The sequence below is a fragment of the Nothobranchius furzeri genome, chromosome 7 (assembly GCF_043380555.1).
Source record: "Nothobranchius furzeri strain GRZ-AD chromosome 7, NfurGRZ-RIMD1, whole genome shotgun sequence".
Taxonomy (NCBI): Eukaryota; Metazoa; Chordata; class Actinopteri; order Cyprinodontiformes; family Nothobranchiidae; genus Nothobranchius; species Nothobranchius furzeri.
In genome coordinates this window covers 27,152,251-27,169,665 of record NC_091747.1, presented here as the reverse complement: position 1 = coordinate 27,169,665, position 17,415 = coordinate 27,152,251, and the positions used below count along the sequence as shown (strand labels likewise).

The window sequence follows — 17,415 nt, the reverse complement described above, 5'->3', positions numbered from 1 at the left end:
CATCCAGCACAGGAAGCTGCTGTTCTCTCAGCTGTCCCAGTTAGCCTCAATCCACTGGTTCAACTGGTCCCAGTGTGCTGTAGCAGAGCGAGAACCAGTTCAAAAACAGCTGTGCTGTGTGTGTGTGTGTGTGTGTACATGTGTGTGTGTGGGTGTGTGTGCATTTGTGTGTGTGTGTGTGTGTTTGTGTGTGTGTGTGTGCGTGCGTGTGTGTGTGTGTGTTTGTGTGTGCATGTGTGTGGGTGCATGTGTGTGAGAGGGTGTGTGTGTGTGTTTGTGTGTGTGTGTGCGTGCGCACGTGTGTGTGTGAGTGTGTGCGTGTGTGTATGTGTGTGCACATGCCTGTGTGTGCGTGTGTGTGTGTGTGCCTGTGCGTGCGTGTTTGTGCGAGTGTGTGTGTGTTTGTGTGTGTGTGTGTGTGCATGCGTTTGTGTGAGAGTGTGTGTGTGTGCGCGTTCGTGTGTGGGTGTGTGTGTGTGTGTTTGTGTGAGAGTGTGTGTGTGTGTGCGTGTGTGAGAGGGTGTGTGTGTATGTGTTTGTGTGTGTGTATATGTGTGTGAGTTTGTGTGTGTGCGTGCGCACGTGTGTGTGCGTGTGTGTATGTGTGTGCACATGCCTGTGTGTGCGTGTTTGTGCGTGTGTGTGTGTGCCTGTGTGTGCACATGCCTGTGCGTGCGTGTTTGTGTGTGTGTGCCTGTGCGTGTGTGTGTGCCTGTGCGTGCGTGTTTGTGTGTGTGTGTTTATAACTGTTGTGGGAATTTGGGGTCATGTTAATTTTGTAAAGCACCTTTGCTTGAAAAGCTCTTTATAAATAAAATCTGACTAACATGGGATTTGGAGGATCTTCCCAACCCCCCCGCAGACAGAAGAAGACAGGTCTGTCCTAGGGTGGACTGTCGTCTCTCAGCTGACAGCCCCCACATACCAAACTGCAGCTCCGCCCGTCTGGGACAGAAATGTTCTGCTGCTCTAAAAATAACCTCATCAGGGTACATATCCATCAGCAATGAGCTGAGCAGTTCTGATCTGGTTCCAACCAAACTGTGACCTGGTTCTAACCTTGTTAAGGGATTTAGTAAGGTTCTGGACTGGGTCAGGTCTAAGGTTCTGGGCTGGGTCATCTGGAACCAGGTGCATTAGGAGGAGGTGTTCCAGGAGAAGCTACAGGTACTGGTCCAGATCAGACTTGGTGCCACATCAGGACTGAGATCTGGTTATGAAAACAGATGTGAGGTCTGTGGGTGTGTCTGCTCCTGCAGGAACTCAGGACACCTGCCGGCGCGGTGCTCCGGCTAAGATACGATGTGCAGGATGGGGGCGTGGCCCCCCGGCAGGTGGAGGAGGACTCCACCAGTGAGCTGCAGAGACAGATGGGAGACTTGGATTCCAGCATGTTTGGATGCCTAAGAACCCTGAAGATGACATGCAGATTGCAGAAGGCCATAGAGGAGGTCTCAGCCGCTTCTGCCAATCCCGATCATCAATTCTCACATCTCAGGTTCTACTGACCCATCTGTCTGCATCCACAGCACCAGCGCTGGTGTGAGAAGGCCAGTGACATCATCACTCAGGTCAAGGATTGTTCTCTGGAGTGTGGCAGCACTGAAGCCGTGTCCGTCCTGTTTCGTCAGTTTGAGAAGTTTGTTTGGCCAACGGTTCCTGAGCAGGAGGAGCGCATTGGTCAGATGTGTGTGCTGGCCATCAGGCTACATGGTGGGTACCAACACAACACAAGGTCTGATGGGGGTTCCTGGTACAGAACGTAGAAGATGTATCTGAAGTCGTAATTGTTACAGGGGAGGTTGAAGGTCCGTACCACATCCAGAAGATGATGAGTAAACACTCTGCTGTGGTCGAGTCCATCAGAGAGCTGAGTGAAAGGCTGATGGAGCTGAAAGCCAAACTGAAGGTAACGATTCATGGAACCAGAGCACAAGTCAGAGGGGCTCAGGTGGTTTCTGACTCAGAGTTCATGATCATCATGGGTTCATATGCTCACCCTGGGCTTCTTTCTTCCACCTGATACATCAATGTCTGATGATTCTGTGGTGTTTTCTGCTGGAGAATCTGGAACAGCGTGAGGAAAAGATGGAAGAAGAATGTGAGGAAAGACGAGAAAGAGAACCTGATGGACAGGAGAAGAAGCCGAAGGGAGTGCTAGAGAACCACAGCACTCTGGAAGCTGCTGACATGGTGGGAGAAACTCAACATCAAGTATTTTATCCATAAAATCAGATGATAACATGAACTCTCTCTTCCAGTGTGAGCTGAAAGAGACAGGCCACACCCCTGAACAGACCTTTCAGTTGGACGGGAAAGAGGCGGCGTTAGCCAATAGGACAGCTTGGTTAGAAGCATACAACCAAGCAGCTGTCTCAGAGAGCAGGTGGGTACCAACACCATCTGTCTGTGTCTCAGCTGTGTGAAACCACCTCCTGCCTGGTGAAGACCACAGAGCAGCCTTCTTATGAGGATCAGGATGGAGTTAGTGCCTTCCAGTGGTGAAATGACAGGCCGAAAACAAACACAGCTTTACTCAGTCAGTCCACATTCTATCTGATCCATTATATTTCACCTCCTCCTGCTCCTAGCAGCTCCTTCTCCAGTCTCCTTATCCACAAAGAATCACAACATGTCCCCACTGAGACTTGGGCCATGCCTCCTCGGTCTGCTATTGGTCCATCATTCTCCATCATCAAGTTTCAGGACAAGACTATGAGAGCAGAACAACAGGTAACTTTAACCTTTACTGGGGCAGATGTTCTCCTGAGAATGTGCTTTCAAGAGGCCCCACTTTCACATAGACGATCAAGCTGAGGATACTCTACTCCAGGGGGGTCAAACTCAAACTCACACAGGGCTGAAATGAAACTCTGGGACGGAGCCGAGGGCCAAACTTAATATTTTTGAAAAAGTGACGGCAAATTTGCACATTTTCTTTATCAACATATATGCAATTTTGAACTTTTAATTTGGAAACAAACTTATTTCTGCATTAACACTGAATGTGGAATAACCAAATTACACACGAGCAAGTCAGTTTTAAATAAAAGGCATCAGTGGTATTCATTACTTGTGGCATAATCAGCATTTTTAAAATCTATTCAGGATTTATGTTTTCTTGTTTATTCATTTTTCTTATTTTTTATTCTCCTTTTTTTCTCCTGTAATACGTGTCATCGCTGCTGTGACATCTAGCTTTCCCCACTGAGGAACAATAAAGGGATTTTCTATTCTATTCATCCATCTGCAGCCTTTCCACTTCCTGTTTACTGTAGGTTAAATCTTTTCTCACGGGCCAACAACAAAATAAAAATATCATTTTATCTTAAATGAAAATGCAATATCTCACCTGTTAACTTTCATGTTTTGGAGCAGAAAAAGAGCATAAAACCAACATATTTAAAGCTCAGTTTGCTCCACTGGTTTACTGTGATGCTCACCTGTTCCAGCCAGATACCTGCATCATGGGGTTGATCTGAGCTGAGGAGGAGACTCCTGTCGTTTTGTTCATCTTCATCATAATAATGACAACATTAGATGACACCAGGTGCTCACATAGGTTTGTGCTGATGAACATGTCTGAGCAGCTTGACCACGTTGTTGTGGTTCGGGGAGGAAAAATAACAACGACAGCAGCCACAGAGTAATGCTGATTTGAGCGTGTCGCTGCTTGCTGGAGCTGGAAAACTTTCTCTTTCAGTCGTGAACACATTACTGAGCGGTTAAAATCTCCGTTTCTGGGCTTCAACGTCGGCAAATAGCTGAGTGAACTCGGCGCTCAGTGAGAGGAGTGTTTAGTTTGTCTGAGACAGCGGAGCTGCAGACACTGGCAGCAGACGCTGGAAAAAACACAAAGGAGGGGGCGGGCGCTTCGGCTCCACGCTAACGCCGCAAAGCATCATGGGAGTTGTAGTCTTTGCGGTAAAATCAGCCATCTGGTCAGTTTTAATATATTTTTGATATTTATCTCATGGGCCACATAAAAATGCTCCGCGGGCCTTGTGTCTGACACATGTGCTCTACTCTATATCAAATATTCTGAGACTAGCTTAGGAAAGAATGGGCTCTGGTTTCATCCAGATAAGCGTTTACCATCCTTTTATCCTGGAGGACTCTTTCCTGTGTCCAAGACATGCCAGCACCCCCTGCACACACACACACACACACACACACACACACACACACACACACACACACACACACACACACACACACACACACACACACACACACACACACACACACACACACACACACACACACACACCTTCCTTTAAGACTAATTGGGGATGAGGGGGGTCCTGAACCCTAGGTTGGGAATCACTAATCCAGACCACTGTACTGATGCTGTTGATTTTGTCTAGGATGCTTCAGTACATGTTGGATTACGTCAACGTGAGGCAATGGTGGACTTCCTGTCCAGTGACGAGTATGACTGTGCATCTCCTGATGATGTCTCCCTGCCACCACTGGCAGAGACAGCAGAGTCCAATGTGTTCCAGTCCAACATTGAGCAGAGGTTTGGTTCTCACTGTATCCACGCTAGTCAGTGCCTCACCCAGGCTGAACCATTTGAAACTGGCCCTGCTGCCTTTGATTCACACCAAAAAGAGTTCAGTCAGACAGAGGACTGTCCATCTCCTTCAGTCAGTCTCGTCAGCAGCATGAGGTTTGTATGAATGATGGCGCTATCTCAAGAATCCATACCATACCAATTCATTTATAAGGCAGCTAACCAAAGTGTTGTACAAAACAAGCCAAAGGCTCAGACACAACTATGGAAATATAGCATAAAACTAAGGATTTTGTTAAAATGCATAAAAAGCAAAGCATACAAATACATGTTAACGATAGCAGACAAAGAGAACAAGTAAAAGCTAAAAACAACACTAATAAAACCGAAAGGGCTAAGAAATATCGCAAGGTTCAACTAAGAGTAACTAATTAAAATAAACTAATGGAAAAAAGGAAAACAGCGCTAGGATGCACAGATAGCAGAGACGTTGCCTCAGAGATTTGTGCAATTTTTAGTGCAGAAGATTGTGAAGGGAAGGTGATGCTATTGTAGCTCAACCGAGCTTCTTCAAAATAAAGAATGAGACGAGACTTTGTCTTGCTGAACTCGAAACTTTAGTGAATTCGAACACCTTACAGGAAAGTTACATGTCTGCTCTTAGCGCCAGTTTTTTCTCTACTTCCTGGTTTTTCGTTAAGCCTTCTGGGAACACGCTAAGTCTCATGGGTAATGAAGTTTTAAAGATTAAACAATACTGAGCCTCTTAACTAATTTCAAATCAGAAATACTGTCTCATAACACTAAATAATCAAATTAAATAATATGTCCTTGGTGAACATTCAAATTCAACATTTCCATGAACTAACATAATAGTCATTTCTATTTGTTACTAGCATTAATAAAACCCCCCCCCTGCTCTTATAATAATTCACAACATTCTCCCCGCCGATGAACTGTAGTTCATCTAAAGTTCCAAAAGATACAACAGTTGAACAGGTCTTCTCAAGACAGCCCCAGTGCTGGTGCGGACCAAGCATGAACGCACAGACCCGTCACGGCCAGGGAACAGTTCCTCAACTCTTCCAAGTTTCCAGCACTGTCGGGGTACGTTGTCCTCACCTATGAGCACCACATCCCCCACCTTTGGTATGGAGGGTTTTGGTGTCTCACAGCGATGGGCTGACTTTAAGTCCAACAGGTATTCTCGTCGCCAGCTGTTCCAGAATGTTGTCATCAGTCTCTGTCTGTATCTCCATCTCCGTGTCATTTCCTCCTTGTTGGCTGTAGGACGAAGAGCATCAGCTGGAAATGAATTGGGCGGTAGACAGGTGAGTCTCTTACCCACCAGGAAGTGAGCAGGTGTCAAGGGCTGTGGCTCATTGACGTCACTGTGCACGTAAGTGAGAGGTCGAGAGTTTATAACAGCTTCAACCTCAGTCAGAACAGTGCACATCTCTTCAAATTTAAGCTTGGCTCTTCCTAGGACTTTCCTCAGGATGGTTTTGACTGAGCGCACAAGACGCTCCCAGAATCCACCCCACCAGGCTGCTCTTTCTGCTATGAATCTCCAAGAGATGCCCTTTTCTGAAAAGAACTCTTGTAGCTGAGGGTCCTTGATGCCTTTCCACAGCTCCTTCAGATCTTGATCAGCCCTTTTGAATGTTTTGGCATTATCAGAGTAGATCACCTTGCACAATCCCCTTCTTGAGATAAATCGCTTTAGAGCTAGCAGAAAGTTTTCGGTGGACTGATCAGTCACAAGCTCCAGATGAATTGCTCTTGTTACCGCACAGGTAAACAAAGCTATATAAGCCCTTGTCATGGAAGACTGTTGTTTCACATAGAGTGGTCCAGCAAAGTCCACCCCAGTGATCTCAAATGGTGGTGACTCAGTTATCCTTTCTCTTGGGGGTGGAGCGGTGGCCTGTCTTCCCGCCTTTGCCTTGAATTTTTTACAAAGCGTGCATCCTGATACCACTCGGCGTACTACTTGTCTTGATCTCAGAACCCAATATCTCTCCCTGACTTGTATCAACGTGTCTCTCACTCCGGCATGCATCATCTTGTCATGTTGATATCGAACGAGCATCTCTGTGTATTTGTGGTCATTGGGTAAAATCCATGGATGCTTCTCTTGGTAGGTAAGATCAGAATGTTGCAGCCTGCCTCCTACACTGAGCAGGTCATTTTTATCCAGAAATGGCTTCAGATCTCGTATTTTAGAGTCAGTGTTAATGTCTTTCCCAGCCTTGAGAAGGTGTATTTCCTGACTGAAGCTCTGTTTCTGAGTTATCTTGATCCAGTAGGTTTCTGCGCCTTGCAGCTCTTCTGCTGTCAGCTCTCCACGCAGTTTGGGGTTACTACGTGTGTTGGTTATGAATCTCCTTATCCAGGCTGTCACCCGGAACACCGTTTTCAGATTACTGTAGTCCTCTAGGCGGAACACCGGTGCAAACTGCTGTATATCCTGATTAATGAGCTACACAGCGATTTGATGTTTAGGTTTGAGCTCAGAGTTCACTTCCTGATCCAAGACTTGCTCCATACTCCTTTCTGGTTGATTCTGGAACATCAGAAACTGAGGTCCATCCCACCATAAGGTGCTCTGCCTTAGCTCCTTTATGCTAAGTCCTCTGGTGGGAAGATCGGCTGGGTTCATCTTTCCTTGGCAGTGAAACCAGGACCTCGGATCAGTCAGAGATTGAATTTCCATGACCCTGTTTGCCACAAAGGGTTTCCATTTTTGAGCAGAGCTGCGTATCCAGTGCAGTGCTATCATTGAGTCTGTCCACATCCTGAGCTGGAACTGGTCCAGGTGAAGTGATTTCATTAGAGTGTTTCCTAGTCTAGCTCTGATCACTGCGCCCATCAGCTCTAGGTGTGGTAATGTCATTTTTTTCAGTGGAGCCACTCTGGACTTTGACGCAACCAGGCTCGTTGTCACTTCTCCCTCATCAGTTTTTCCTTGCAAATATGCAACTGCGCTGTAAGCCCTCTCGCTCGAGTCACAAAACACATGCAGTCTTAAAGTGTGACTGTTCTTGGGCGGAACGTTTGTGTTATACCACCTTGAGATGGACAGCTGATGTAGCTGAGGAAGCTCCGAGCACCACTGCTGCCATTTCTGCGCAAGATCTGGTGGCAGTTCCTCATCCCAACTCAGCCCTCTCTCCCACATTTCCTGGAACAGACACTTTACTCTGACGGTAAAGGGGGTCAAAAATCCTAGCGGATCATATAATCGAGCGGCTGACTGTAGGACGCTCCTTTTTGTGTTCTCCCTTTGCTTTAGGATCAGGAGCAAGCCTTTGGGGTCAAACACAAAGTCATCTGTGGCTGGTCTCCATATTAAACCTAAAACCTTCAATACTGATCCGTGAACTTCATGCTCAACAGCACAGTGCATTTGACTCTCTTGCCATTTTTCCTTTAGCTCTGGAGAGTTTGTCATCCATTTACAAAGCTCCATTCCAGCAGCTGTCATAATATTCTTCACCGTCAGTGCCAATGCATGTGCCTCTGAGACATCTTGTACACTTGCAATGAAATCATCCACGTAGAGCGAGGCTCTAATGATTTCCACCACCTCCGGGTAATCTGGCTCAAACTGTTTAAGATGTTTCCTTATAGTAGCTGCCAGCAAGAACGGACTTGGGGAGGCGCCAAATATGACTCGTGTCATTCTTAACACACGTGGTTTTTCATCCCTTTCTTCAGTCGGGGGGCTGTTGAACCACAGAAATCTCACTGCATCCCTGTCTGTTTCTTTGAGTGATACTTGTAGGAAGGCCTTCTTGATATCTGCCATAAATGCAACCTTGTGCAGTCTGAATCTTATCAGCACACTTAGTAAGTCTGGGTTTAGATTGGGTCCCGTCAGAAGACAGTCGTTAAGTGAGGGACTTTCTTGTTCATGAGATGAAGCATCGAACACAACACGCAATTTTGTTGTTGCTTTATCCTCTCTCAATACGGCATGATGAGGTAAATAATACATGTGGCTGTCTGGTGATGCTACATCGTCTTGTGTGACCTCTTCAGCCATTCCTTCCTTTAAGTAGTCCTGTATCACATCATTATATCTGCTGTAGAGAGTTACATCTCCTTTGAATTTTCTTTTCAATCCCTCCAATCTTTTCTTTGCTAGGCGATAATTGTTCTGAAGAGGAGGATGTTCTTGTCGCCATGGCAACTCCACTTCATAACGCCCATCTTTGTAGATGGTTGTTTGATCAAAACGCTGTAGAGCTTCTTCATCCTCCAGGCATTCAGTCTTTCCATCAGTGATGCCAAGTGACTCAAGTTCCCAAAATGCATGCAACTGTTTGTCAAGTGGAGCAGTTTCGGTGAGCTGTATGTGCATGCAGCTTGTTTCCGTCATTCTGGAGAGTGACACAGGACCTTGTACCGTCCATCCAAAGGTACTCTCTAATGCGACCAGACTCTCTGTTAGTCTTTCTACTCGGCCGGTGACTATTTGCCAGTAATAGTCTGAGCCAATCAGCAAAGAAAGTTCAGGTTTGTCATCTCCAGGTGAATCTGCAAGTGGCAGACATCTTCTCTTCATTTCCTTCTGTATCTGATCACCAGGAACTTGCATTACAGCTGTACATATTTGTGGAGTTACTGCTGCTTCTATTTCAATGCTTTGTTCTTTATTCCAAATGTTCTCCAGACAGAGTTTCACTATATTGCGTTTCGCAGTCACTGGAACTGTGGAGCCGAAGGTGTGGAGATTAAACGTGCCTTGACCAACTACAGGCAATTTTAGGACCTTCACCACATTCTCATGCACAAAGCTTCCCTGGCTTCCTCCATCCAGCAAACAACGCACAAATTTTCGACCTGCAGGACCAGACACCCATGCTTTGGCAGTTTGTAGCAACACGGTGTTCTCACTGTTAGGTTTCCTTTCATCCACTTGGGGAATGACTGATGAAATGACAGTGTCTGTATTTTCAGGTGTTGCTGGTATTGAGGCATTATTTCCTTCACAAACAGCAATATGATGCCTTCCGCTGCAGGATGCACATGATATTCCCTTTACTCTGCAGAATCTGGCTATATGTTTTGGACCCAAACATAAAAAACACCTGCCCATCTTCTTCAGCTTCTCCTTGCGTGCAGCAATATCTGTATCTGGACATTTTTCAGATTTGTGGTCGCCACTATCACAAAATAGACAGTTGTGTGTCTTCAGGCTAGCTGTATGCAGTGCAGCTGCAGATGTAACATTTGTTTTTTTTTAGTTTCATGTCATTCCCAAAACTTGGTTTGTGGCTAGTTCGCTGAGACGGCTGGCTCTCTCTTTGATTATATGATTTTGTCATTTGTAAGGCTCTTTCTCTGCTTTGAACCTCCTTTTGGAGGAACTTAAGCACATCAGGCACCTTCCATTCATCCTCTCCTCCCTTTTGGCGGCTGTATTCTAGAGCCATATCCTCTGGTATCATCTGGAGAAGTATGGGGCATAACATGCTTCCATAACTGTCTGATACCACCCCCATTGATTCTAGGCTCCTTATCTGAATTTCACATTCATCATAAAGATGTCGTAATGCCGTCACATCAGAGGATCTTCTTACCGGGGTGAGGTTCAAAAGCTTAGACATGTGGGCATTTACTATGAGGTCTTTCCTTCCAAATCTGGTTTGGAGTATGTCAATGGCTGCGTCATAATTAGCATCTGTTAAAGTGAGGCCTGCTACTGCCTTCGCTGCCGAGCCGGTGAGATACGTTTTCAGGTATGTGAATTTCTCTCTTTTACAAAGGGTGAGGTTACTATGAATAGCCGTCTCATATTGGCTCCAAAACTCTTGCCATAGGCTTACATCACCATTAAACTTCTCTATCACTAGCTTAGGCAGTTTAACTGAAGGGTTGCTCTGCTGGGACACAGCGGAATTTGAACTGACGTCACTCACACGAAACGGCGGCCGATTGTCATTACTCACGGGTTCCCGTGCCCTCAGAATGCGGTGTACTCGGGTTTTCGTTCCGATAATGCGATCCTTATACTCCTCCGAGAGTTCAACTTCTGCCTCCATATCCTCCAGTGAAGTGGATTCCTCCAACTCACAATCCAGCTCTTGTAGGCTGTCCTCTTTTGCTGTTAAAACTGCCAGCATGTCCCGCATACGACTTAAATCCGGATCATCCTTTAACATTTCCGCATCGATCTGGTTTAATAGTCTCGTTGTGGAACTCCGAATTGTCCGTCGTTTACGTTTCACCTTTTCAATGCGTCCTCCTGTATCCAGTCTCCCTTCGAGGTCTCTATCTTCACCTTCAGTCATCTTTATCCCGGGTTTCGGCACCAAAAATATTGTAGCTCAACCGAGCTTCTTCAAAATAAAGAATGAGACGAGACTTTGTTTTGCTGAACTCGAAACTTTAGTGAATTCGAACACCTTACAGGAAAGTTACATGTCTGCTCTTAGCGCCAGTTTTTTCTCTACTTCCTGGTTTTTCGTTAAGCCTTCTGGGAACACGCTAAGTCTCATGGGTAATGAAGTTTTAAAGATTAAACAATACTGAGCCTCTTAACTAATTTCAAATCAGAAATACTGTCTCATAACACTAAATAATCAAATTAAATAATATGTCCTTGGTGAACATTCAAATTCAACATTTCCATGAACTAACATAATAGTCATTTCTATTTGTTACTAGCATTAATAAACCCCCCCCTGCTCTTATAATAATTCACAACAGATGCTGAAGAAGTGTGTTTTAATGGAGGATTTCAACCTACTGAGCGAAGGAGCCAAACGTACATGGAGGGGCAAGGAGTTCCAGAGTTTTGGGGCTGCATGAGAGAAAGCGCGCTCTCCCCGTGATTTGTAGTAAACCTTCAGAACAACCAGCAGGAGGTGATTGGCTGATCAAAGGGCATGAGTGGGTTCATAAGGAGACAGCAGGTCAGCCAGATAAGATGGAGACAGGCCATCCAAAGCCTTGTACACAAGAAGCAAGACTTTGAAATTATTCCTAAATTTAACAGAGAGCTAGTGTAAATCAGCAAGAGTGGGAGTGTCATGTGTGTGTCGGTAGTCTGCCTAGGGCAGATGCATTAATCCCTATCAGCACAAACCTTGTGTAATCTAAACAGGAGGTAATGAACGTCTGAATGACAGACTCAAGATGCAGGTGTTTGAGGATGGATTTAAGACGTGTGATGCAGCAGGGTTGAAAAAGCACGACCTGACAGTAGCGTTGACTTGTGGAGTCATAGAGGCTGGCGGCACATGATTTGAGACTGAGTGAGGGGACAGTGGGGACACCTGAAGCACCATTTGTGTTGGTGGGCTTAAAAAAAGATGGCTTCTGTCTTGCTGTCATTTAACCACAGGCAGTTGGAGGAGAGCCAGATTATGACCTCAGAGAGGCATTCTGACAAAACAGAAGGCAAGTGCTGTTGACTGAGTTGTAGGTAAATTTGGCAATCGTCTGCATAGAAATGGTTGTTGACTGCGTGACTGGCTAAAATCTTTCCAAGAGGAAGCATGTAGATTGAGAAAAGGAGAGGACCCAGGATAGAGCCCTGAGGCACTCCCCGTGGAAGTAGAACATTGGGAGAGAGCGGTCCTCAATATGGACGCTAGATTTGAACCAGGCAAGGGCAGCACTAATCACACCCACCCAGGACTCAAGCCTATGGAGTAGAATGGTGTGGTCTACAGTGTTGATTGCCATGGTCAGGTTGAGTAATAGTAATAAGACGTAGGAGTCAGAGTTCGTTAAAATCAGGATATCATTGAGAACCCGTATGTGGGCTGATTCAGTGCTTTAATGTGGTCTGCAGCCTGATTGAAATGGGTCAAAAAGCTGAGCAAAGTGAGCTGTGTAAGAATTAATTTTTCAATGACATTTGAAATGAATGGGAGTCTTGAGATTGGGCAGTAATTGGCACAGACAGACTGGTCCAGGCCTGGTTTCTTGTATAGCAGCTGAACAACCGCATTTTTAAATACAGCAGGAAACACACCAGAGGAGAAGCTGGAATAAACAATATCCAAAACTGCAGGGGCCACCACTGGAAGGACATCACACAGTAGTTTGGTGGTTCGAGCACAGCTAGTTGAGGTGGAAAACAATGCAGAGATAGCTAGGCTAATTAGCTGTAGCCAGTCCAAATCACTGATGTTTGAATTAGGTCCAGGATTTAGTTCTAGATCACCAGCCAAATGTAATATCAGAACAAGATTCAGAATCCCCAGGGACAGTTGTGGTGTATTTAATTGTTCATGTTTACCTGGGGGTGGTCTAGCATGACCAAAATCGAAGAATCTTGTGAACAAAAGATGTTGACTCCATTTGGGTCGGAAAATGGTATAGTTATCCAGTTTTCTGAACATGTCAAACTCCACAGAAGATAGAAATGTGTAAAAACAAAAAGACAAGCTGATGTCCGGAGGTTTTTAGAAGGTTTTTTAGATGTTTTTTTTTTTTTTTTTTTTTTTGCAAAGGCACAGGAGCTGCCAAGCCGTGTGTCCACACCCTAGCAGCCAACTTGTTGTTCTCTTTACGAGGCAGTTTTTTACCGGTCGATCTACATTCTAACTCTCACCTATGGTCACGAGCTTTGGGTAGTGACCGAAAGAATTAGATCACGGATACAAGCGGCCGAAAAAAGTTTTAGCCAAGTTGTGTGTCCGCACCCTAGCAGCCACCTTGTTGTTCTCTATACAAGGCAGTTTTTTACCGGTCGATCTACATTCTAACTCTCACCTATGGTCACGAGCTTTGGGTAGTGACCGAAAGAATTAGATCACGGATACAATCGGCCGAAAAAAGTTTTGTTCCCAGGGTGGCTGTGCTCTCCCTTAGAGAAGCTCGGTCATCCAAGAGGGGCTCAGGAGTAGACCCGCTGCTCCTCCACATCGAGAGAAGCCAGTTGAATTGGCTTGGGCATCTAGTAGGATGTCTCCTGGATGCCTACCTGGTGAGGTTTTCCGGGCACACTGGGAGAAGGACTAAAGGATTACCCAAGACATGCTGGAGTGTCTACTGTATGCCTCACGGCTGGCCACAGAACGTCTTACGATTCCTCCGGAGGAGCTGGCCCAAGTGGCTGGGGATAGGGACGTCTGGGCCTCCCTTCTTAGGCTGCTGCCCTTGCGAACCGACCCCAGATTGGCGGTCGAAAATGGATGGATGGATGGATGGCGTCACCGCAGTGTGACTTGAAGAATGTTTTTGGCAGATAAACTAAGGAAATTATCTAAGTACAAAAAATAAATACATAAAATAAGAAAATCTGAAGGACAGTTTGGATTCGTTCTTCATTTTTCTTCTTACTGTAATGTGTAGCTGAATTATCGAATCAGGACTCTGTACCAGTAGATACTCAAAATCAAAGGGCTCGGATCGGGGCCAAAAGGATATGACTGTAACTTCCCTAGTCATGTTCTTCTGAATCTAAACATTATATGAAGACAGGTCACATCTTCGTTTCCTTGGGACTTTGAGGCATTCTGCTCTCTAGTAAAACTTTTAAAGCTAAATGAACACCAGTGTGTTGCTAGGAAGTTTACTAACAGATTAAAGGCTTTTATACACCAGCCACATCATTTACCCCACACATCTGCTCAGGTGATTGGGACCTGCTATGTGTGCTCTGACCTAATGCCATCATGATCCCTCCAGGTTTCTAGGTAGAGATGGGTCCAACAGCCCTGGCTTGTTTCTGCTCCCAGCGGACTCCAGGTCATCGCCAGTGGAGACAGAGTCATCTCTTGAGGACTTAAAGTTACCATCAGGAGACTCTATACAGTCATTGGTGAACTCAGTACAGCCACCAGCAAACTTGGTACAATCGCCAGCAGACTCTCTACAGCCACCAGTAAACTCGGTACAGCCACCAGCAGACTCGACACATCCGCCAGCAGACTCGACACATCCACCAGCAGATTCAACACATCCACCAGCAGATTTGGCACAGCCACCAGCAGACTCGGCACAGCCAACATCAAACTTGATACAGCCATCAGTAGACTCTGTAGAGCCACCAACAGACTCAGCACATCCACCAGCAGACTCGGCACAGCTACCATCAGACTCAACACAGCCACCAACAGACTCGACACAGCCACCAACAGACTTGACACAGCCAACAGTAAACTCGATACAGCCATCAGTAGACTCTGAACAGCCACCAACAGACTCGGCACACCCACCAGCAGACTCGACACAGCCACCAACAGATTTGGCACAGCCACCAGCAGACTCGGCACAGCCACCAGCAGATTTGGCACAGCCACCAGCAGAGTCGGCACAGCCAACATCAAACTTGATTCAGCCATCAGTAGACTCTGTAGAGCCACCAACAGACTCGGTACATCCACAAGCAGACTTGACACAGCTACGAACAGACTTGGCACAGCCACCAGCAGACTTGGTACAGCCACCGGTAAACTCAGCACAGCCACCAGTAAACTCGACACATCCACCAGCAGATTTGGCACAGCCATCAGCAGACTTGGCACAGCCAACAGCAAACTCAACACAGCCATCAGTAGACTCTGCACAGCCACCAATGGACTCGGCACACCCACCAGCAGACTCGGCACAGCTACCAGCAGACTCAACACAGCCACCAACATACTCGACACAGCCACCAACAGACTTGACACAGCCAACAGTAAACTCGATACAGCCATCAGTAGACTCTGAACAGCCACCAACAGACTCGGCACACCCACCAGCAGACTCGACACAGCCACCAACAGACTCGGCACAGCCACCAGCAGACTCGGCACAGCCACCAGCAGATTTGGCACAGCCACCAGCAGACTCGGCACAGCCACCAGCAGACTCGGCACAGCCAACATCAAACTTGATACAGCCATCAGTAGACTCTGTAGAGCCACCAACAGACTTGGCACATCCACAAGCAGACTTTACACAGCTACCAACAGACTTGGCACAGCCACCAGCAGACTCAGCACAGCCACCAGTAAACTCAGCACACCCACCAGTAAACTCGACATATCCACCAGCAGATTTGGCACAGCCATCAGCAGACTTGGCACAGCCAACAGCAAACTCGATACAGCCAACAGCAAACTCGATACAGCCATCAGTAAACTCTGCACAGCCACCAACAGACTCGACACAGCCACCAACAGACTCGACACAGCCAACAGTAAACTCGATACAGCCATCAGTAGACTCTGTACAGTCACCAACAGACTCGGCACAGCCACCAGTAAACTCTGTACAGCCACCAGCAGACTTGACACATCTAAAGGCAGACTTGGCACAGCCACCAGCAGACTCGGCACAGCCACCAGCAGACTCGACACAGCCAACAGTAAACTCGATACAGCCATCAGCAGACTCGACACAGCCACCAGCAGACTCGACGCAGCCACAAACAGATTTGGCACAGCCATCAGCAGACTCGGCACAGCCAACAGCATACTCGATACAGCCATCAGTAGACTCTGTACAGCCACCAGCAGACTCGGCACAGCCAGCAGCAAACTTGGCACAGCCACCAACAGACTCGGCAAAGCCACCAGCAGACTTGGCACAGCCACCAGCAGACTCGGCACAGCCACCAGCAGACTCGACACAGCCAACAATAAACTCGATACAGCCATCAGCAGACTCGACACAGCCACCAGCAGACTCGACGCAGCCACAAACAGATTTGGCACAGCCATCAGCAGACTCGGCACAGCCAACAGCATACTCGATACAGCCATCAGTAGACTCTGTACAGCCACCAGCAGACTCGGCACAGCCAGCAGCAAACTTGGCACAGCCACCAACAGACTCGGCAAAGCCACCAGCAGTCTTGGCACAGCCACCAGTAAACTCTGTACAGCCACCAGCAGACTCTGCACAGCCACCAGCTAACTCGGCACAGCCACCAGCAAACTCGATACAGCCATCAGTAGACTCTGTACAGCCACCAACAGACTTCGCACAGCCACCAGCAGACTTGGCACAGTCACCAGTAAACTCTGTACAGCCACCAGCAGACTTGGCAAAGCTGTCAGTAGACTCGATATTCTCAATAAAGCCATCAGTAGACCTTTCACTGTCATCAGCAGACTCACTACAGCCATTGGTGGACTCAGTGATGCCCCTGCTAGACTCGGTGTCTCACTCAGTAAATATGACACCACCCATAGAGGATTTAAAGTCATTCTTGATATTTTCAGAACAGCCCTTGGTAGACCTTGTAACATCGGTAGAGTCTGTGCCTCCCTCTGTGGACTTGGAATCATTTGCTGTTGACTCTGTGGCGCCCACAGTGGACTTGGTTCCACTTAAGTTGGATGTGTTGCCTTCCTTTGTAGACTCTGACCAGCATTTGATGGACTCTGACCAGCGTTGGGTGGATTCTCACCAGCCTTTGGCGGACTCTCATCAGCATTTGGTGGACTCAAACCAGCCTTTGGTGGACTTGTTGCCTCCCTTGGTTGATTGGGAACTGTCTTCAAGATACTCAGTGCCCTCTGAGGACTATGCACTTTCCTCAGTGGACTCTGCTCCTCCCTCTGTGGACTCTCCTCTCCCCAGTGTGTACTCAGACCAGCCCTTGGGGGACTTGGGAGCTTTATCAGTGGACTTGTCACCACCCTTGGTGGACCTGGCACAACTCTCCTCTCATCGGTTGATAGGGAACATCAATGTTGATCAGTTGGTGACATTGGAGTTATCAAATGTGATTTTTCAAGACTGGAACACCTGGTTTGGGACTCTGTGTGTTCTGTTGTGGCTGTTGTACCTGATGGTTCTTTGATTTCAGTTTGTGTTATCTTCTGTTGGACACTGAAGTTTTTTTATGTGATTTGTGTTACCCCCTCCTTACCACCAGATGTAAAAAGTATTGCAAAACGGCCGCTAAACAACATCTAAACGTACTTTGCAAAAATTAGCCG

The 17,415-nt window shown here is 46.8% G+C and overlaps 1 protein-coding gene across 2 annotated transcripts in view; it reads left to right on the top strand.

The window, feature by feature from the left end:
- LOC129154700 (calphotin) overlaps window positions 1-17,415 on the top strand; it is a 21,091-nt gene extending 3,676 nt beyond the window's left edge. Inside the window, exons 1-9 of one of the 2 annotated variants that reach the window (XM_070552987.1) lie at window positions 1,034-1,167; window positions 1,260-1,451; window positions 1,530-1,713; window positions 1,797-1,909; window positions 2,065-2,193; window positions 2,262-2,386; window positions 2,592-2,733; window positions 4,368-4,522; window positions 14,168-17,415. In XM_070552987.1, the coding sequence (XP_070409088.1) occupies window positions 1,371-1,451; window positions 1,530-1,713; window positions 1,797-1,909; window positions 2,065-2,193; window positions 2,262-2,386; window positions 2,592-2,733; window positions 4,368-4,522; window positions 14,168-17,276 (4,038 nt within the window). In that variant the 5' untranslated portion in view covers window positions 1,034-1,167; window positions 1,260-1,370 and the 3' untranslated portion in view covers window positions 17,277-17,415. Of the gene's footprint in view, window positions 1-1,033; window positions 1,168-1,259; window positions 1,452-1,529; window positions 1,714-1,796; window positions 1,910-2,064; window positions 2,194-2,261; window positions 2,387-2,591; window positions 2,734-4,367; window positions 4,523-14,167 lie in introns of those variants that run through there. The other variant, XM_070552986.1, reaches the window with a different exon arrangement.